A 21,958-nucleotide genomic window follows, 5' to 3' on the forward strand; every position below is an offset into this window, starting at 1 on the left:
CCCTATTTAACCTGTTCACGTCCACTGTGTGGTGTGCGTGTTTGTTGCTTGTACGAGTGTCATTTGTGAGCGGGTTTGCTCCTCCCTTGTGTGGAGGTTTTGTTTGTATTTTCTTTACTATTTAGTAAAGTGGATCTTCATTTCATTCTGTGCCCTGCGCTTGACTCTGGCCTACCGCATTCCACAGACATTCGTGACAGAAACACGCACCATATGGAGTCAGCAGGAGCAGCCGGAGTAACCGAGACAATGGAGGAACGAGTCCAACGTCAGGAGTTAATGATTCAGACTCTCGGGGTCACCATGGAATGAGTGTTCCAGACAATGGAACGATGGGAGAGAGGTGGTATCCCGTCACCATCTTCAACCACTCAACCACCTACAACACTGGTCACCACTTCGCCACCTGGGTCCAGTGGGATTCGGCTCTCGCTCCCGAGGGCATATGACAGAACACCTGCCGGGTGCCAGGGATTTCTCCTCCAGGTCGAGTGCTACCTGGCCACCATTCACCCGGCGCCCTCGGTATACGAGAGCGTGTCCGCCCTCATCTCCTGTCTATCGGGGAAGGCGCTTGAATGGGCCAACGCCGAGTGGGGAGGAATAGACTCAAGTACTGTCCGCTACGCGGATTTCATCCGCCGCTTCCGGGCGGTATTCGATCATCCACCAGAGGGGAGAGCGGCGGGTGAACGTCTGTTCCACCTACGACATGAGATGAGGAGCGCGCAGGCGTTTGCACTGGAATTTAGAACTTTAGCAGCCAGCGCGGGATGGAATGAGAGGGCCCTGATCGACCATTATCGTTGCAGCTTAAGGGAGGACGTCCGTCGGGAGCTGGCCTGCAGGGACACCGATATCACCCTGGACCAACTGGTGGACATGTCCATCAGGTTGGATAACCTGTTGGCAGCCCGCAGACTTTCTGATCGGGGGCCGTCCATTCCATCCCCCAGCACCTCCGAGCCTACCCCCATGGAGCTCGGAGGTGCTGCGGTTAGGGAGACGGGGAGAGGGACCGTCCCCTGCACCAACTGTGGCCGCAGAGGACACACTGCTGGTCGGTGCTGGGGAGGGTCCTTAGGAGGTCGAGGCAGCAGGCAGGGCACTGGTCGACCGTCTCAGGTGAGTAGGCACCCGACTCACCCAGAGCCTCCTGTTGCTAATTTGTGTATTGATATAGTTTTTTCCCAGAATTTTCCCCCCATTCCCAGCATAAGGCGCTAGTAGATTCAGGCACAGCTGGGAATTATATTGATCGCCAGTATGCTCGTAGATTAGGGATTCCTACTGTCTGTTGATAAACCTTTCCCTGTGCACGCATTAGATAGTCGCCCGTTAGGGTCAGGCATAATCAGGGAGGTCACCACCCCACTTCTGAGGACGCAGGGGGGTCATGAGGAGAGGATTAGCCTCTATCTGATTGATTCTCCTGCGTATCCTGTGGTGTTGGGACTTCCCTGGTTAACCATTCACGACCCCACGATTTCATGGCAACAGAGGGCTCTTAAGGGATGGTCTGGTCAGTGTTCAGGGAGGCGTGTAGGAGTTTCCTTGGGGGCAACTACGGTGGAAAGTCCAAACCAGGTTTCCACTATGCACATTCCTGCCGAGTATGCCGATTTGGCTATCGCCTTCAGTAAAAAGAGGGCGACTAAATTACCACCCCATCGTCCGGGGGATTGCGCGATAAATCTCCAGGTAGAAGCTGCACTTCCCCGGAGTCACGTGTATCCTTTGTCTCAGGAGGAGAGGGCGGCTATGGAGACATATGTCGCCGAATCTCTGAGACAGGGATACATTCGGCCATCCACTTCACCCGTCTCCTCAAGTTTCTTTTTTGTAAAGAAGAAGGATGGTGGTTTACGCCCGTGCATTGATTACCGTGGCTTAAATCAGATTACCATCAAGTACAGCTATCCATTACCCCTGATAGCTAGTATGACGGAATCATTGCACGGGGCACGCTTCTTCACAAAATTGGATCTCAGGAGCGCGTACAACCTCGTATCCGGGAGGGAGATGAGTGGAAGACGGCCTTTAGTACCACCTCTGGACATTATGAGTATCTGGTCATGCCATACGGGTTAATGAATGCTCCATCAGTCTTCCATTCATTTGTGGATGAGATTTTCAGGGACCTGCACAGACAAGGGGTAGTGGTGTATATTGATGACATACTTATATACTCCACTACAAGGGCCGTACATGTGTCCCTGGTGCGTAAAGTGCTTAGAAGACTGTTGGAGCATGACCTGTATGCTAAGGCAGAGAAATGCCTGTTCTTTCAGGACTCCATCTCCTTCCTAGGGTACCACATGTCCGTGTCTGGGGTGAGGATGGAGAGTAACCGCATTTCGGCCGTGCGTAATTGGGTGACTCCAACCACGGTGAAGGAGGTGCAGCGATTATTGGGGTTTGCCAACTACTACCGGAGGTTTATCCTGGGCTTTGGTCAGGTAGCGGCTCCCATTACCTCGTTGCTGAAGGGGGGACCGGTGCGTCTGCGGTGGTCAGCTGAGGCGGACAGGGCTTTTTGTCGTCTGAAGGACCTGTTCACCTTGGCTCCAGTGCTGGCTCATCCGGATCCCTCCTTGGCCTTCACGGTTGAGGTGGACGCATCCGAGGCTGGGATAGGCGCTGTACTTTCTTAGCGCTCGGGCACGCCACCCAAGTTCCACCCCTGTGCTTTCTTTTCGAAGAAGCTCAGCCCGGCGGAGCGCAACTATGATGTGGGGGACCGGGAGTTGTTGGCGGTGGTCAAAGCCCTGAAAGCGTGGAGACATTGGCTTGAGGGGGCTAAACACCCTTTTCTCATTTTGACTGACCACCGCAATCTGGAGTACATCCGAGCGGCGAAGAGGTTAAACCCTCGCCAGGCAAGGTGGTCTATGTTTCTAACCCGTTTTGTTTTCACCCTTTCTTACAGGCCAGGCTCCCAGAATGCTAAGGCAGATGCGCTGTCCCGACTGTATGACACTGAGGAGAGTTCCGTGGAGCCCACTCCCATACTTCCGGCATCGTGTCTGGTGGCACCGGTGGTGTGGGAGGTTGACGCGGGCATCATGTACCGAACCCTCTCCTCCCCAGTGTCCAGAGGGTCGGAAGTACGTACCGCTGGAGGTCTGCGATCGTTTGATCTATTGGGCTCACACGTCACCCTCCTCTGGTCACCCTGGCATCGGTCAGACAGTGAACTGTCTTAGTGGGAGGTACTGGTGGCCCACCTTAGCCAAGGACGTGAGGGTTTATGTCTCCTCCTGCTCGGTGTGCGCCCAGTGTAAGGCTCCTAGACACCTGCCCAGAGGTAAATTACAACCCCTACCCATTCCACAACGACCATGGTTCCATATCGGTGGATTTTATGACTGATCTTCCTCCCTCAAGAGGGAACACAACCATCCTGGTCGTTGTGGATCGGTTTTCTCCTGTCCTGTCGCCTCCTTCCTCTGCCCGGACTCCCTACGGCCCTACAAACTGCAGAGGCCCTATTTACACACGTCTTCCGGCACTACGGGGTGCCTGAGGATATACATTTACATTTACATTTTAGTCATTTAGCAGACGCTCTTATCCAGAGCGACTTACAGTTAGTGAGTGCATACATACATTTTTTTATTTTTCATACTGGCCCCCCGTGGGAATCGAACCCACAACCCTGGCGTTGCAAACGCCATGCTCTACTAACTGAGCTACATCCCTGCCAGCCATTCCCTCCCCTACCCTGGACGACGCTGGGCCAATTGTGCGCCGCCCCATGGGTCTCCCGGTCGCGGCCGGCTACGACAGAGCCTGGATTCGAACCAGGAATATAGTGTCTGATAGATATAGTGTCTGATCGGGGTCCCCAGTTTACATCGAGGGTCTGGAGGGCGTTCATGGAACGGTTGGGGATCTCGGTTAGCCTTACCTCAGGTTTTCACCCAGAGAGTAGCGGGCAGGTGGAGAGAATCAACCAGGAGGTGGGTAGGTTTCTGAGGTCGTATTGCCAGGACCGGCGAGGGGAGTGGTCGGTTTTTCTACCCTGGGCTGAGATGGCTATAAACTCCAAACGCCACTCCTCAACTGACCTCACCCCTTTCCAGTGTGTGTTAGGTTATCAGCCGGTTCTGGCACCGTGGCATCAGAGCCAGATCGTGGTACCTGCGGTGGACGAGTGGGTTCGGCACTCGCAGGAGACCTGGGACGCTGCACATGAACGCCTGCAGCGGGCCATCAGGCCATCAGGCGACAGAAGGCGAGCGCCGATCGCTACCACAGTGAGGCTCCGGTGTATGCACCGGGGGACCGGGTCTGGCTCTCGACCCGAAACCTGCCCCTTCACCTGCTCTGCCGGAAGTTGGCTAGGCGGTTTGTGGGCCCATTTACAGTCCTGAGGAGATTGAACGAGGTATGTTATAGGTTACAGCTTCCTATTAATTATCGTATTAACCCCTCGTTCCATGTGTCTCTCCTCAGGCCGGTGGTAGCTGGTCCACTCCAGGAGTCTGAGATACGGGAGGTTCCTCCGCCACCACTGGACATTGAGGGGGTACCGGCGTACTCGGTCCGTTCCATCCTGGATTCGAGGCGTCGGGTGGGGGGCCTGCAGTATCTTGTGGAGTGGGAGGGGTACGGTCCGGAGGTGCGGTGCTGGGTTCCTAGGAGGGATATCCTCGATCCCTCCTTGTTGAGAGAATTCCATCATGATCATCCCACTCGCCCCGCGCCGAGTCCTCCTGGCCGTCCCCGAGGCCGGTGTCGACGCACGGCTGGAGCCGCATGTCGGGGGGGGGTACTGTCACGGATTCTGCCGAGACTGCCCTTCCTTCTGGCTCGGGCAGGCTTCGGCGTTCATCGTCACCGGAGTACTAGCTGCTGCCGCTCTATGTTTTATGTTTCTATGTTCATCTAATTGTTGTCTGTTGTTGCACACCTGTTCCCTATTATGTGTTTTGGTCTTCCCTATTTAACCTGTTCACATCCACTGTGTGGTGTCGTGACAATGGTGCTGTTTGGTTTGCTTAACATAGTTTTGATACTTAAGTATATTTTAGCAATTACATTTCCTTTTGATACTTAAGTATATTTAAAACCAAATACTTTTATACTTTTACTCAAGTAGTATTTTACTGGGTGACTTTCACTTTTACTTGAGTCATTTTCTATTAAGCTATCTTTACTTTTACTCAAGTATGAGAAATGGGTACTTTTTCCACCGCTGGATATCACATTTTTCAGCATGCATAAATACATTTTATAGCTGGGAAGTATATCATTTTGAGGGTTGCTGCAGTAGGGTAGTGTTGTAGAGCTTATGTCTGGACACAAGAAGAATTCTATAGTAAAACATTAGTAAACAAGAGTCCTATAAAGTATAATGCGGATGCTTTACTGTCTTATCTTCTTATCACCTTGTCCTGTCAACCTTGGCAAAATCGCAGTTTCATTCCAGTGATTGTATTTCAAATTCAGGAAATGGAATCCAGGTGATAAATGTGAGATCTATATAATGTTAGGTCAAGAAAGCTGGACTGTACAGAGGGATCATTGATCCATGGGCCGTTCATCTGGAATAGACCTCAGATGGAACAAAGACATTGACCATGACAGGCCACTCAGTCACCTGACAGATATAGGGCAGGCCAGGGAGTGGAAAAGCAACAATGCTATTAGCTCCCTCAACAACAAAAAAACTGTTTTATTTTTGTTTAAAGAAGCCACTCTTGAATTCCCTCTGTAAGGTATCTACAGTGAGGGAAAATATTATTTGATCCCCTGCTGATTTTGTACGTTTGCCCACTGACAAAGAAATGATCAGTCTATAATTTTAATGGTAGGTTTATTTGAACAGTGAGAGACAGAATAACAAAACAAAAAATCCAGAAAAACGCATGTCAAAAATGTTATAAATTGATTTGAATTTTAATTAAGGAAATAAGTATTTGACCCCCTCTCAATCAGAAAGATTTCTGGCTCCCAGGTGTCTTTAATACAGGTAACGAGCTGAGATTAGGAGCACACTCTTAAAGGGAGTGCTCCTAATCTCAGTTTGTTACCTGTATAAAAGACACCTGTCCACAGAAGCAATCAATCAATCAGATTCCAAACTCTCCACCATGGCCAAGACCAAAGAGCTCTCCAAGGATGTCAGGGACAAGATTGTAGACCTACACAAGGCTGGAATGGGCTACAAGACCATCACCAAGCAGCTTGGTGAGAAGGTGACAACAGTTGGTGCGATTATTCGCAAATGGAAGAAACACAAAATAACTGTCAATCTCCCTCGGTCTGGGGCTCCATGCGAGATCTCACCTCGTGGAGTTGCAATGATAATGAGAACGGTGAGGAATCAGCCTGGAACTACACGGGAGGATCTTGTCAATGATCTCAAGGCAGCTGGGACCATAGTCTCCAAGAAAACAATTGGTAACACACTACGCCGTGAAGGACTGAAATCCTGCAGCGTCCGCAAGGTCCCCCTGCTCAAGAAATCACATATACAGGGCCGTCTGAAGTTTGCCAATGAACATCTGAATGATTCAGAGGAGAACTGGGTGAAAGTGTTGTGGTCAGATGAGACCAAAATGGAGCTCTTTGGCATCAACTCAACTCGCCTTGTTTGGAGGAGGAGGAATGCTGCCTATGACCCCAAGAACACCATCCCCACCGTCAAACATGGAGGTGGAAACATTATGCTTTGGGGGTGGACAACTTCACCGCATCAAAGGGACGATGAACGGGGCCATGTACCGTAAAATCTTGGGTGAGAACCTCCTTCCCTCAGCCAGGGCATTGAAAATGGGTCGTGGGTGGGTATTCCAGCATGACAATGACCCAAAACACATGGCCAAGGCAACAAAGGAGTGGCTCAAGAAGAAGCACATTAAGGTCCTGGAGTGGCCTAGCCAGTCTCCAGACCTTAATCCCATAGAAAATCTGTGGAGGGAGCTGAAGGTTCGAGTTGCCAAACGTCAGCCTCGAAACCTTAATGACTTGGAAAAGATCTGCAAAGAGGAGTGGGACAAAATCCCTCCTGAGATGTGTGCAAACCTGGTGGCCAACTACAAGAAACGTCTGACCTCTGTGATTGCTAACAAGGGTTTTGCCACCAAGTACTAAGTAATGTTTTGCAGAGGGGTCAAATACTTATTTCCCTCATTAAAATGCAAATCAATTTATAACATTTTTGACATGCGTCTTTCTGGATTTTTGTTGTTGTTATTCTGTCTCTCACTGTTAAAATAAAACTACCATTAAAATGATAGACTGATCATGTCTTTGTCAGTGGGCAAACGTACAAAATCAGCAGGGGATCAAATACTTTTTTCCCTCACTGTATACTATATCTACAATATTTGTATGTTAAGAATTGCGTTCATCAAAATGTGGCAATGGCTGACAAAACAGAGACATAATAAATCCCCTAGCAGAACACAGGGCCATATTTATAAGGGAAATTCATTAGCCTCTATGAGAAACTTGAGGACCCCACTGGGACTGATTTTCTTATCTGTAATAAATTCTCTCTCTGTTGCCATCCTATATTACAGCCTGTTGTAAGGAAAATGTTGTGTTTCTATAACATGGTAAATATGTTTTATGCCAGACACAATTCAGCTCTCTATGTCTTCCACAGCCGTGCTGTTTCTTGCTAATGTGGACAAAATAGAGGGAATAGAGTGCATGATTGCCTCCTGAAGTCTTCCATAATGCATAGTTAATGAAACTCCTGCAAGAAGAAGAAACAAATAGTGTGCAGGCCATGGCCTCCAATTAATAATCTCCTGTGCTCAGGCATCATGGCCACTGTGCCTTCACTGATACAAGAGAAATACAAGCACACAAAACACTGGAGAATAGGCCTAGTCTTGTTAAGTTCCCTACATAAAGAATTTATGAAACAGAAACTTTTAATTAAACTAAATGATATAACATCAGGACTTGTCGTACTAATTTGTGTTTGCTATGACTAAATGTGACTGAACAGCTGAGATCCTAAAATGTAGTCTCACAACCTACTGTAGATCTCAAGGACAGTCATTATCTCCTCAACGCAATCAGAGGGATATTATTTTTCCACTAAGACATTTAAATCTGAATGCGGGGCATGAAATGTTAATAGTAATGGCCCCAGGCCCCCAGTATTCTCTGAGAAAAACAAACTGTTCATAGTCAGGATATTTCTTTCATCAATTCAATCTGTGAACTTCTGCCAGGCCGTAAAACCTTCAGATTCTCAAGGAGACTCCACAAAGGCCCTGATCCATAAGGGGGAATCCCGCTGGGGACGATTGCCTAGCAACACATATTAGCAACAGCTCTAAGGTGAGCTAGAGCAGCATGATCACCTCAGCACATGACCATTCTACAAGATGGGGTAAAGAGTTCATGGCTATATCTGTGTCATTTCAAAAAGCCAGCATAGGCCTAGATATCAAATAAGATCAGGACACACATTTATTCCAATATCAATTTGGGAACATTGATGGACGTAATTATCCTGACTGAAGCGCATAGTAGCCCTTCACTAATATGAATGACATAGATTGATTGTTGAGAATAATGGGGAAGTCAGCGAGGCCTTTCATCTGATGGATTTGCATATAGCCTATGAGTAAAGTGATATAAATCATAAAACTAATCCCCACTATAAACCATAGGTCTACAATAACACTGTAATAATCACTTATTAACCCTTAATAATTTGATGTGACCTAAATAAAGCCAATTCGCACAAGGGCAGATGATTCACTGGGTGTTGATAGGGACTACAGAGGAATTGTGCAGTATGTGAATGTATGCACTCACTAACTGTAAGTCGCTCTGGATAAGAGCGTCTGCTAAATGACTAAAATGTCAATGTAAATGTATGTGGGGTGTGTTTGTTGTGACACATGACACAGTATAATAATTGAATGACAAATCAGTGATGTTTGGTCACACACTGCCACCTGGTGTATTTATGAGAGAATGAAGACATGTGACCAGATTCTGGCAACAATAAATGTGGACCATCAAAGCAAAATGTATCTTATTTTACAACCTGGTCTCATAGACTAGACGTAACATAGTAAATGTAAAACCGAGACACTCAAATTAGTATGATATGTTACATTTGATATGGTTACATAAGACAGAAGGTTACTTAAAGAGGGTGGTTGCTCAGTGTGTATGGGTAGGCGTACAATGCGAATGTCTAGCAACCCAAAGGTTGAGTGTTCGAATCTAATCACTGTCAACTTTAGCATTTTAGCAACCTTGTAACTACTTACTACTATTCAGCTACTTTGCAACTACTTGGCATGTTAGCTAACCCTTCCCCTAACCCTAACTTTAACCCATTAGCCTAACTCCTAACCCTAACCTTAACCCCTAACCCCCAGCCTAGCTAATGTTAGCCACCTAGTTAGCTTAAGCCACATAGCTAACATTAGCCACAACAAATTGGAATACGTAACATATTGTATGTCAGTGGCGGATGGTGGGAGGAGCAATAGGAGGACGGGCTCATTGTAATGGCTGGAATGGAATTAATAGAACAGAGTCAAACGTGGTTTACTCAGGGCACACTATTTTCACTACATTTCGCCCGGTAGGTGGTGCTATACAACCCCGTGGGCGTAGATTTCAGCGCGCATTTAGGTGCACATAGTGTCGAGAACAAGACGGGTGTCATGTAGAAAAGCTCACAGTGTGAAATAGCTCACAATAGATGAATATTTGTTTACATGACACGGGCACTCGATCATAGCCATATCGTGGAATCTATTCAACACACCACAAAAACCATAGAGTACAGGTTGGCAACTTGGTTAAGCCTAACTACAGTAATGGATGTTACTGTTTCATCAGGGAGACATAAAGATGAAGTAAACAAATGTAATCATGTTTGCTATTTCATGCAGCCACAGAATAGAAAGATGCCAAACAAATTATTTTGTATTCGAATTTCGCATTGTTTAAAGTTGAGAAATGGCCTATCATCATGAGACTTGGTGTGTATGTATGCCTCCAGGATAATACGGTAATGTTGGCCTCATGCATAGGCCCTCGAACAAATAAATAAAACCAAGATCATCCAAAATCCATCAGATTAACAGTTTTTAATTTGAATGAAGTCAGCAACGCAAATAATTAATCTCAGTGATTGACAGAATACTGGTATTTTTACATGTTGACTAACTAATCGCAGTGAAATTAGATTAAATCTATTTATGATCAGTTACATATAATATTTCATTCAAGTACATTTTGTAGATTGGCTTGATAGCGGCATTGACGTTGTTGGCTGGCTAGCGAGCAAAACTTGACGTTACACATTCACATTTGGGAGAAACTGGTCCAGCCACTTGGTAGATAGCTATCGTTAGTTCAAATAAAGCAACATGATGTACTCATTCATAAATTAAACTATGTTGGGTTTATAGTTTACAATAGCATTTTCATATGACGACAAGTGGGAGGGTTCTCGGTTGAACGCGTGGACGCGCATCGGACAGTCCTAGCACTTTGAAACCCACACCCACCGTGACGTGTAGCACCGCCCACCGGGCGAAACGGAGTGAAAAGAGCGTGTACCGTCTCTCTCACCTTAACCTGACACGTTCACAGAAAATGTAATTTGCATTGAGTAGTTCTCTGGGTCAAAGCTGCGTATGGGATATATCAGAGAGAATTAAGGAGAATAAATCTTGTTTTGCACATTAATGAAATTGCATTGGTGTACACCATCATTGAAAAATAGATGTAAAGGCATTTCCGGTCTCGGGACGATCCCTCTTCCGCCCTGATGCCCTTGTAGCTATGGAAACTCGTCAATGGCAACGTCCACCAGCCTGTTCACCCCTTCCGACCAGGGGTATTAAGTGTGATATAGCTAGCTAGCTTTAAGTGTGCCAGAATTACCGATAAATCAGAGGTTTCAAGATGGCGTTACAACGACTGACGGCTTTTTTCATCCTTTACCTGATTTTCGGTAAGTTATTTTAATTTCCACTAAGATAAGGTGTAGTTTAACGGTACGTGTTGTGCATCACAATTTATTAAATCACAGACACAGCGATGCTTTGTTATGCAAATGATCGCGCCGACTAGACGGGCTTCCTAGCATAGTAGCTTGGCCGGGTGTAAACATGCTGAGGATGAGCCACACAATTATTAGATGGTAAATAATTTTCTTTATACATGCGTTATCATCACATTGAAACGCTCACACAATCCTCAGCAGTTTTCCATTTATATAAATAGAGAACAGGTTGCACACACTGCTATGTATCTTCTAATGTTGAGCTCTCTTCAACTGTCACTCAAAATGTGATGATGTCAACCACTATTTCCATCCAGGCTGTCAGGTAGGTCTACAGTTCATTGTGTTAATTATTTTATTCTGCTAAAGACTCTCTGCTACCGCACGGCAAGCGGTACCAATGCACCAAGTCTGGAACCAACAGGACCCTGAACAGCTTCTACCCCTAAGCCATAAGACTTCTAAACAAGACTGCTAAATAGCTAATCAGATGGCTACCCGACTACCAGCATTGACCCTTTTTTGCACTAACTCTCTTGCACTGACTCTATGCACACACACTGGACTCTACCCACACACTCACACATCCATGACCAGAAGTATATGGACACCTGCTCGTCGAACATCTCATTCCAAAATCATGGGCATTAATATGGAGTTGGTCTCCCCTTTGCTGCTATAACAGCCTCCAATCTTCTGGGAAGGCTTTCCACTAGAAGTTGGAACATTGCTGTGGGGACTTGCTTCCATTCAGCGACAAGAGCATTAGTGAGGTCGAGAACTGATGTTGTGCAATTAGGCCTGGCTTGCAGTTGGCGTTCCAATTCATCCCAAAGGTGTTCGATGGGGTTGAGGTCAGTTCTCTGTGCAGGCCAGTCAAGTTCTTTCACACCGATCTCGAAAAACCATTTCTGTATGGACCTTGCTTTGTGCATGGGGGCATTGTCATGCTGAAACAGGAAAGGGCCTTCCCCAAACTGTTGCCACAAAGTTGGAAGCACAGAATCGTCTAGATTGTCATTGTATGCTGTAGCGTTAAGATTTCCCTTCACTGGAACTAAGAGGCCTTGCCCGAACCATGAAAAACAGCCCCAGACCATTATTCCTCCTCCACCAAACTTTACAGTTGGCATTCGTGCAGGTAGCGTTCTCCTGGCATCCGCCAAACCCAGATTCGTATGTCGGACTGCCAGATGGTGAAGCGTGATTCATCACTGCTCCAGAGTCCAATGACGGTGAGCTTTACACCACTCCAGCCGATACTTGGCATTGCGCATGGTGATCTTAGGCTTGTGTGCGGCTGCTCGGCCATGGAAACCCATTTCATGAAGCTCCCGACGAACAGTTCTTGTGCTGATGTTGCTTCCAGAGGCAGTTTGGAACTTGGTAGTGAGTGTTGCAACTGAGGACAGACGTTTTTACACGCTACACGCTTCAGCACTCGGCGGTCCGGTTCTGTGAGCTTTGTGGCTGTGCCGTTGTTGGTCCTAGACATTTCCACTTCACAATAACATCACTTACAGTTGACCGGGGCAGCTCTAGAAGGGCAGCAATTAGACAAACTGACTTGTTGGAAAGGTGGCATCCTATGATAGTGCCACGGTGAAAGTCACTGAGCTCTTCAGTAAGGCCATTCTACTGCCAATGTCTGTCTATGGAGATTGCATGGCTGTGTGCTCGATTTTATACACCTGTCAGTAACAGGTTTGGCTGAAATAGCCAAATCCACTAATTTGAAGGGGTGTATACTTTTGTATATATAGTGTACTTACACTGACACCCCAACACACACATACAACAGACACACACACTACATACGCCCACACACACACAACATGCACAAACATGCATACTGATGCCACACACACACTCACTCACCACATACGCTGCTGCTAGTCCCTTTACCTCTACCTATATGTACAGTACATAGCTACATCAATTACCTCGTACCCCTGCACATCGACTTGGTACTGGTACTCCCTGTATATAGCCATGTTATTTTTACTCTTTATTTTTATTAGTTATTCACTGTGTCACTATTTCTATTTTTAACTCATTGTTGGAAAAGGACCTGTAAGTAAGCATTTCACTGTTAGTCTACACCTGTTGTCCACAAAGCATGTGACAAATACAATTTGATTTGATAAAGTAGCACTCTGACAGCGGCAGTGCTTTCAGGAAGACTTCACTAGGACTATCTAGGTTTTGAATAAATAGTTTTCTGTCAACATTGCTGCAACTACAGGTCAGACAGCTAACATTATAGCTAAGACAGTCGCTGTGTGTTATTGACTGATCTTTACAGTTTTATTCACATACTAGTCTACTGCATTTTGAGAGCGAGAGATACAGAGAGAGAGCGATGCATTCATTTCCCCCTGCTTAGAGAACATATGCCACATTTCTATCTATTCTACTGTCAGACAACATTCCAGTACTGATTAAATTCTTCACATAAACACACACACTACCAGTCAAAAGTTTGGACACACCTACTTATTCAAGGGTTTTTCTTTATTTTTACATTGTAGAATAATAGTGAAGACATCAAAACTATGAAATAACACATATGGAATCATGTAGTAACCAGAAGTGTTAAACAAATGAAAATATATTTGAGATTCTTCAAAGAGCCACCATTTGGCTTGATGACAGCTTTGCACACACTTGGCATTCTCTCAACCAGCTTCATGAGGTAGTCACCTGGAATGCATTTCAATTAAGAGGTCTGCCTTCTTAAAAGTTAATTTGTGGAATTTCTTTCCTTCTTAATGCGTTTGAGCCAATCAGTTGTGTTGTGACAAGCTAGGGGGGCTATACAGGAGATAGTCCTATTTGGTAAAAGACCAAGTCCATATTATGGCAAGAACAGCTCAAATAAGCAAAGAGAAACAACAGTCCATTACTTTAAGACATGAAGGTCAGTCAATCCGGAAAATTTCAAGAACTTTGAACGTTTCTTCAAGTGCAGTGCAAAAACCATCAAACGCTATGATGAAACTGGCTCTCATGAGGACCGCCACAGGAATGGAAGAACCAGAGTTACCTCTGCTGCAGAGGATAAAGTCATTAGAGTTACCAGCCTCAGAAATTGCAGCCCAAATAAATGCTTCACAGAGTTCAAGTAACAGACACATCTCAACAACAACTGTTCAGAGGGGACTGTGTGAATCAGGCCTTCATGGTAGAATTGCTGCAAAGAAACCACTACTAAAGGACACCAATAATAAAAAGACACCTGCTTGGGCCAAGAAACACGAGCAATGGACATTAGACCGGTGGAAATGTGTCCTTTGGTCTGGAGTCCAAATTGGAGATTTTTGGTTCCAACCAGCATGTCTTCGTGAGACGCGGTGTGGATGAACAGATGATCTCCGCATGTGTATTTCCCACCGTAAAGCATGGAGGAGGTGGTGTTATGGTGTGGGGGTGCTTTGCTGGTGACACTGTCTGTGATTTATTTAGAATTCAAGGCACACTTAACCAGCATGGCTACCACAGCATTCTGCAGCTATACGCCATCCCATCTGGTTTGGGCTTAGTGGGACTATCATTTGTTTTTCAACAGGACAATGACCCAACACACCTCCAGGCTGTGTAAGGGCTATTTTACCAAATAGGAGAGTGATGGAGTGCTGCATCAGATGACCTGGCCTCCACAATCCCCCGACCTCAACCCAATTGAGATGGTTTGGGATGACTCGGACCGCAGAGTGAAGGAAAAGCAGCCAACAAGTGCTCAGCATATGTGGGAACTCCTTCAAGACTGTTGGAAAAGCATTCCAGGTGAAGCTGGTTGAGAGAATGCCAAGAGTGTGCAAAGCTGTCATAAAGGCAAAGGGTGGCTATTTGAAGAATCTCAAATCTAATTTTTTATTTATTTGTTTAACACTTTTTTGGTTACTACATGATTCCATATTTGTTATTTCATAGTTTTGATGTCTTCACTATTATTCTACAATGTAGAAAAAAATAAAAATAAAGAAAAACCCTTGAATGAGTAGGTGTGTCCAAACTTTTGACTGGTACTGTAGGTCCCTTTCTTTATGTAGGCTACACAGTGTAAAGTAGGGCATTCGGCTATGGAATGCTTTTATTCCAGGCACACAATAGCAATTGTCTTCTTAATTAACCACAGATTCTCTCCCACGGTCTGAAAACTGTCTGGGACAACACATCCTCATGCAGGTGGGGATACAGCTTGGACACCTAAAATATACAATGAGACAAGAAGTGTCTTGCCTGTCTGCCTGTCTGTCTGTTGGCAGCAAAAAAGTAGGAGAGTTAGGATAGAGACATGTAGTTTAAGCTATTTATAGCCTAGTAGTTCATATTATCTACATTCTAAGTACGTTGTAAAGGAATTGAAGGTTAATGAGTGGTTTTACAGGGATAGGCTGTCCCTGCTCTGTTTACAAGAGGAAAGATTTGCTGGACAAGCTCTCCTTGTGTCTCTCAGGATGACCAGTCACTGTTTGTTGTAAAAATAGCTCATGGTGTACAGGGCTGGGAAAGTCAGCCGCAGAGACGGAAGCTGAGACCTGAGAGTCGCATCTCATCAGCGTCCACAGCTGTGCTAATATGACTGTGTGCTCCACTTTGGCAGGACCCATGTGTTCTCCACTCTCAGGGCTGGCTGAAGCCTTTGAGGCAGTGTTCAAACCCATCCTAAAAGCTTACACGTGTTCTCACAGTCTCTGATAGGGACGTACAATAAAACTAGCCTGTCCTCCACCAAACCGCCAAGTTATTGGAGTAAAGGCCCGTCTTGCATATGAGGGAATTGTCTTTTACAGTGGGGAAAAAAAGTATTTAGTCAGCCACCAATTGTGCAAGTTCTCCCACTTAAAAAGATGAGAGAGGCCTGTAATTTTCATCATAGGTACACGTCAACTATGACAGAAAATCACATTCTTGGATTTTTTATGAATTTATTTGCAAATTATGGTGGAAAATAAGTATTTGGTCACCTACAAACAAACAAGATTTCTGGCTCTCACAGACCTGTAACTTCTTCTTTAAGAGGCTCCTCTGTCCTCCACTCGTTACCTGTATTAATGGCACCTGTTTGAACTTGTTATCAGTATCAAAGACACCTGTCCACAACCTCAAACAGTCACACTCCAAACTCCACTATGGCCAAGACCAAAGAGCTGTCAAAGGACACCAGAAACAAAATTGTAGACCTGCACCAGGCTGGGAATACTGAATCTGCAATAGATAAGCAGCTTGGTTTGAAGAAATCAACTGTGGGAGCAATTATTAGGAAATGGAAGACATACAAGACCACTGATAATCTCCCTCGATCTGGGGCTCCACGCAAGATCTCACCCCGTGGGGTCAAAATGATCACAAGAACGGTGAGCAAAAATCCCAGAACCACACAGGGGGACCTAGTGAATGACCTGCAGAGAGCTGGGACCAAAGTAACAAAGCCTACCATCAGTAACACACTACGCCGCCAGGGACTCAAATCCTGCAGTGCCAGGCCAGACGTGTCCCCCTGCTTAAGCCAGTACATGTCCAGGCCCATCTGAAGTTTGCTAGAGTGCATTTGGATGATCCAGAAGAGGATTGGGAGAATGTCATATGGTCAGATGAAACCAAAATAGAACCTTTTGGTAAAAACTCAACTCGTCGTGTTTGGAGGACAAAGAATGCTGAGTTGCATCCAAAGAACACCATACCTACTGTGAAGCATGGGGGTGGAAACATCATGCTTTGGGGCTGTTTTTCTGCAAAGGGACCAGGACGACTGATCCGTGTAAAGGAAAGAATGAATGGGGCCATGTATCGTGAGATTTTGAGTGAAAACCTGCTTCCATCAGCAAGGGCATTGAAGATGAAACGTGGCTGGGTCTTTCAGCATGACAATGATCCCAAACACACCGCCCGGGCAACGAAGGAGTGGCTTCGTAAGAAGCATTTCAAGGTCCTGGAGTGGCCTGGCCAGTCTCCAGATCTCAACCCCATAGAAAATCTTTGGAGGGAGTTGAAAGTCCGTGTTGCCCAGCGACAGCCCCAAAACATCACTGCTCTAGAGGAGATCTGCATGGAGGAATGGGCCAAAATACATTTACATTTTAGTCATTTAGCAGACGCTCTTATCCAGAGCGACTTAAGAGTTAGTGAATACATTTATTTTTATTTTTATACTGGCCCCCCGTGGGAATCGAACCCACAACCCTGGCGTTGCAAACGCCATGCTCTATCAACTGAGCTACATCCCTGCCGGCCATTCCCTCCCCTACCCTGGACGACGCTGGGCCAATTGTGCGCCGCCCATGAGTCTCCCGGTCGCGGCCGGCTGCGACAGAGCCTGGATTCAAACCAGGATCTAGTGGCACAGTTAGCACTGCGATGCAGTGCCTTAGACCACTGCGCCACTCAGGAAATACCAGCAACAGTGTGTGAAAACCTTGTGAAGACTTACAGAAAACGTTTGACCTGTGTCATTGCCAACAAAGGGTATATAACAAAGTATTGAGAAACTTTTGTTATTGACCAAATACTTATTTTCCACCATAATTTGCAAATAAATTCATTAAAAATCCTACAATGTGATTTTCTGGATTATTTTTTCTCATTTTGTCTGTCATAGTTGACGTGTACCTATGATGAAAATGACAGGCCTCTCTCATCTTTTTAAGTGGGAGAACTTGCACAATTGGTGGCTGACTAAATACTTTTTTTCCCCACTGTATGTGCATCATGAATAGTTAACCAGAGACATTTTGCTAAATGGCATATTATTATTATTATTATTATTACATTTTAAATCAGCCGCAGAGTGCTTTTATCTGTCTGGATTATACCTTGGAAGTGCTTAATACACTCAGATGAATTGTGCTCCAATACATTACAGTCTGATTTCACCCCTCTTAGGAGTCCTTAATATCGCTGACGCCCGCACAGAAGGAGAGACTGTTTTTATTACTCACTATGTGTTATTTGAGTAACTCTTACGCCTCCCTATGTGTATCTACGAATAATTTGAGAGTGTTTTGTAGAGTTAGGCTAAGTGATGAAACAACACTGAGTGATACTGAGACGTGTGCTCCCCTCGAGATGTGCTCCACCTGCCTCTTATATAGACGTGAGAAATGCTCCCGGAGATATGGTTAATCCTGACCCTAAGGCTCTTTCTCACCCTCTCTGTAGCTATAGGCCTACACTTCCTGACCCTCTAATCCTTTAGGCCTATCTGTTTAAGGGGCATTGGCCAAATTGGCACTGTCCTGGGAAGAAAATTCTGAAGCTTGTCAGTCAGCATTTTTCCCCCACTTATTTGTTGTCTTTTACAGGCTACATTCCATCACTTGGGGTAATCCTCCGAACCACAGAAAAGACTGTGTGGGCAAATGAATTTGAACGTAAGTCACTGAAACACTGACTCATTCTCTCAGAATTATTTTTCTTCTATTGCCTGTCTGTCTGCCAGTGTTTTAATATCGTAGTATCACGGTTTTCTTTCCAGCTATTGAGTTGACCTGCTTGATAGAGTCCATCTCAACAAACAACCCCAGAATCGAATGGAAGAAAATCCAAAACGGCGTCCCTAGTTATGTGTACTTTCAAAATCAAATTTCGGGTAAGATTATTATTTTTTAAGCACTTTACCAACACCATATTGGCCTCAGAACTGTGTTATTATTCTCTGTAAGTGAAATGAGAAGTTGGAGTGTGTTTTTGCCTCTCTATTAGGGGACTTGGAGCACAGAGCCCAGCTGATCCAGCCGGCCAACCTACTGATCCTGAACACCAGCCGTGCAGACACTGCAGAGTATCGCTGTGAGGTCGCTGCCATTGATGACCACAAACACTTTGATGAAATTCTAATCAGTCTTGCTGTCAGGGGTGAGGTCGTATTGTCATATTCCGTGTCACTTAACCAATGCAGAGCTCACACCTTGTCATTAGCCTGAGATATATGTGTGTCTGCTGGTCAATCTCAGTATAGGCCTAGTCAGTGTTAGGTGTGTTGTTGACAGACATTTTAAGCCTGTAGTAGAGTTTGCTGTGTTTATTCAGTGTTGTCTATTTCTAAGTAAAGACTGTGTTATGTGCTCTCTCTCTAAAACACTGTTCTGTGGGTGCCGTAGTATGGCCTCTGCCCTTTGCCTATGTGTATGTGTGTCTTCCGGAGCAGTTGGGATAAAGCGGAAGTCGAATTCCAGTTGGACCTTTGTGTACAATTAGACAAATATTTGTATTTGTCTTCTTCTGTCTGTGCAGTAAAGCCTGTGGTGCCCAGGTGCAGTGTGCCTGTGGCGGTGACTGTTGGCACGTCCTCTGAGCTGCACTGCCTGGAGAACGAGGGCTTCCCTGCCTCACAGTACCGCTGGTTCCACAACAACGAGGAGCTTCCCCAGGACCCAAAGAGCAGCCCCAAGTTTATCAACTCTACCTACTCCATTAACGCTGACACGGGTGGTCTGGTAAGGAATCAATAGGACTGGGAGGTCGAACGGAAACTAGATATATGAATCCAACTGTTGGATGATGTTAGTACAAGAGAAAAGTTGTATGATGTATTGGGGTTGATTTTGGCGTTTTTCCCTGCAGAAATTCCGCCGGATGAGGAAGGAGGATGCGGGGGAGTATTACTGCCAGGCAAAGAATGAAGCTGGACATGCACAGTGTCCCACGCAGCTGATGGAAGTCTGTGAGTAGGCCATGCTGCACTAAACACCCAACTGACATTCTTACTGCGGCTATGTATTGTGTTTAAATATCTCAGTGTGTCATACCGCTGCCACACTGAACATACCATTGTGCGTTACCAAACCTGCTAGTGAGTCACATGCATCTACTCTGGTGCACATAAGTCATAGCGGTTGACATGGACATGCATTCCAAGGTCATTAAGTCAGGGTTCCCAAACTGGCGGCCCGTGGGCCGAATTATTATGTTTTAGACAAATATTATATCTGATTGGGCTTCTTGCAGTCAATTTGCAGTCTACAAATTATTTGTAATTATGTTCCGGCCCCTCTCCATCCGCTCACGAAAAATAATTTTAAAAAAGACATACCGCGGCTGCTTTAAGTTGTTTAAATTTGGGTTTATGTCACCCAGATCTCATTTCAAAATGCCCTGTTTGTATTTTCAGATGATGTCGACATTGTGGGGATTTTTCTGAAGGTGTTGGCGGCATTGGCTGGATTCATTGTTGTGATGGTGGGGGTTTGTCATGCACACAAACATGGCTGCTTCTCCTCCGGCAAGGATCACACAGGAACCAAGTGAGTAGGGCTATGTAGTTTCAAGTTTCAAAGTTTATTTGCCACATGCACAGGATACAACAGGTGTAAAACAGTACAGTGAAATTCTTACCTTGAGAGCTCTTTCCAACAATGCAGTGATGATAATAATAGTAATATAGATAATAATAGAAAATATGATTAAAAATTAAATAAAAAAATTAACCCAAGAAGTACGATATAGGTTGAATGTACTGTACTGGGCTTTTAAAGCTAAATGGACCAGTTTAATAGAGACATGCCATGTGCTGTGAATTGCTTAGTAAGTCTTTATGTGGAAATTAAGGATTTATTGTGTGTTTTTAGCTACAAACTTCCAGCGCAGGATGATGGTGTTGACTATGCTGAAGCAGATGAGGTGAATAAACTTCACTTAATTGTGTTTTCTATATTCTATATTATTATTGAGCTAAAATGTAATCATAATGTATTATTAAAAATGACAAACAAAAATAAATATCAACTGCAGGTCGACATATATTTTTTGATAATTTATATTCCCATTTCCATCAGGGTCACTTCCGCCACAAATCATCATTTATCATTTGACATCTGAAGAGGAGACACACTGAAGTCAAAGGCGTATCAAATCCCATAATGGGGCTTTGTGTGAGAAATTTGAGCTGTAACATTACACATGAACCTACAAGCTTGCCAAAGTTATCATCAGGAAAAATATCAATCATTATTTCAATTTTGCTTTCTGATAGGCAATTGCAAAATCATGCCCCATGTTAGTACACTGTTTACTTTTTTTTTTGTAGCACAAATGTCTTGTCCTCAAGTCTTTACTGTAACTACAACTACAGTACGATTTAAAGCTTTGACTTTTGAACTTCCACCAACATGTTCATCTTAACTGATAATAATAACTGATGCTGGAACATTCACCCATACTGTTTTTAGACAATGTTTTTTACATCCTAAAATGTCTACAAAGTACAACAAACCTGTTTTAAAAAAACAGTCTTGCATAACCTCTGAATGCAAGCTAGACTAGTTTATGTTAATATGAAGGTAGGTTGTGTCAATATTTATATATACATACAGACAGACAGACAATGAGTGGGGCATGTATAAAAAGCTGATAATCTGTTACATGCAGAGTCAAGGGGCACAATGAAACTGTCTATTGTGCTTAAAAAAGCCAACTAACTTTATTCTCTGCGTTCAGAATAACTAAGAAACATATTAAAGTTATACAGTATAATGCTGCAAGTTCAAATGTATTATTATGATTAGATCAAGTAATTATGATTTTTTCAGAGTGCCGCGTCTGTGTATAAGTGACCTTCTGTGCTTACTAATTACTTATTTTATGAATATTGGACATATTGTCCAGTTTTGACTCAGAATTAACTGTATTTTCTTTATGAACACAATATACAATATTAATGGATGTACAGGCAATAAAACTTTGTTAGAAACAAATGTCTACACATACATTTTTATCAGTAACAATACATAAGTATTAAACATGTTTCAAATTGAAATTGTTAAATGACTTTTTGAAACATTGATATGGTTATTTTTTAATTTATATACTTTGTAAAATAACACTACTCAGGAACTGTTGTAAAATGTGAATTGTTGATTCGTTGTAGTGCAAGTAATGGATTCTGTTATGCTTACTTCATTTTGTCAATAAATACATAAATAACATTAGTAACTGTATTTACTGTATTGT

At 44.5% G+C, this 21,958-nt stretch overlaps 1 protein-coding gene across 1 annotated transcript; it reads left to right on the plus strand.

Annotated features, from left to right (window-relative positions):
• Nucleotides 1-10,872: 10,872 nt before the first annotated feature.
• LOC311105495 (junctional adhesion molecule 3B-like) lies at nucleotides 10,873-20,853 on the plus strand. The gene is made up of 9 exons (XM_084147665.1): nucleotides 10,873-10,957; nucleotides 18,313-18,381; nucleotides 18,486-18,599; nucleotides 18,713-18,865; nucleotides 19,244-19,446; nucleotides 19,574-19,673; nucleotides 20,121-20,253; nucleotides 20,578-20,629; nucleotides 20,785-20,853. The coding sequence occupies exons 1-9, from the start codon at nucleotides 10,909-10,911 to the stop codon at nucleotides 20,818-20,820; spliced, it is 909 nt and encodes a 302-aa protein (XP_084003791.1). The 5' UTR covers nucleotides 10,873-10,908; the 3' UTR covers nucleotides 20,821-20,853.
• The last annotated feature ends 1,105 nt before the right edge of the window (nucleotides 20,854-21,958 follow it).

This window comes from Coregonus lavaretus (genome assembly GCF_964263955.1).
Source record: "Coregonus lavaretus genome assembly, chromosome: 30".
Lineage (NCBI taxonomy): Eukaryota > Metazoa > Chordata > Actinopteri > Salmoniformes > Salmonidae > Coregonus > Coregonus lavaretus.

What these genes read in the sequence shown, in the direction of transcription:
- LOC311105495 (XM_084147665.1), top strand. Translation starts at nt 10,909, where the DNA reads ATGGCGTTACAACGACTGACGGCTTTTTTCATCCTTTACCTGATTTTC. An exon ending in CATCCTTTACCTGATTTTCG is followed by an intron (nt 10,958 to 18,312) that starts GTAAGTTATTTT and finishes TGTCTTTTACAG; the next exon opens with GCTACATTCCATCACTTGGG. An exon ending in ACGCTGACACGGGTGGTCTG is followed by an intron (nt 19,447 to 19,573) that starts GTAAGGAATCAA and finishes TTTTCCCTGCAG; the next exon opens with AAATTCCGCCGGATGAGGAA.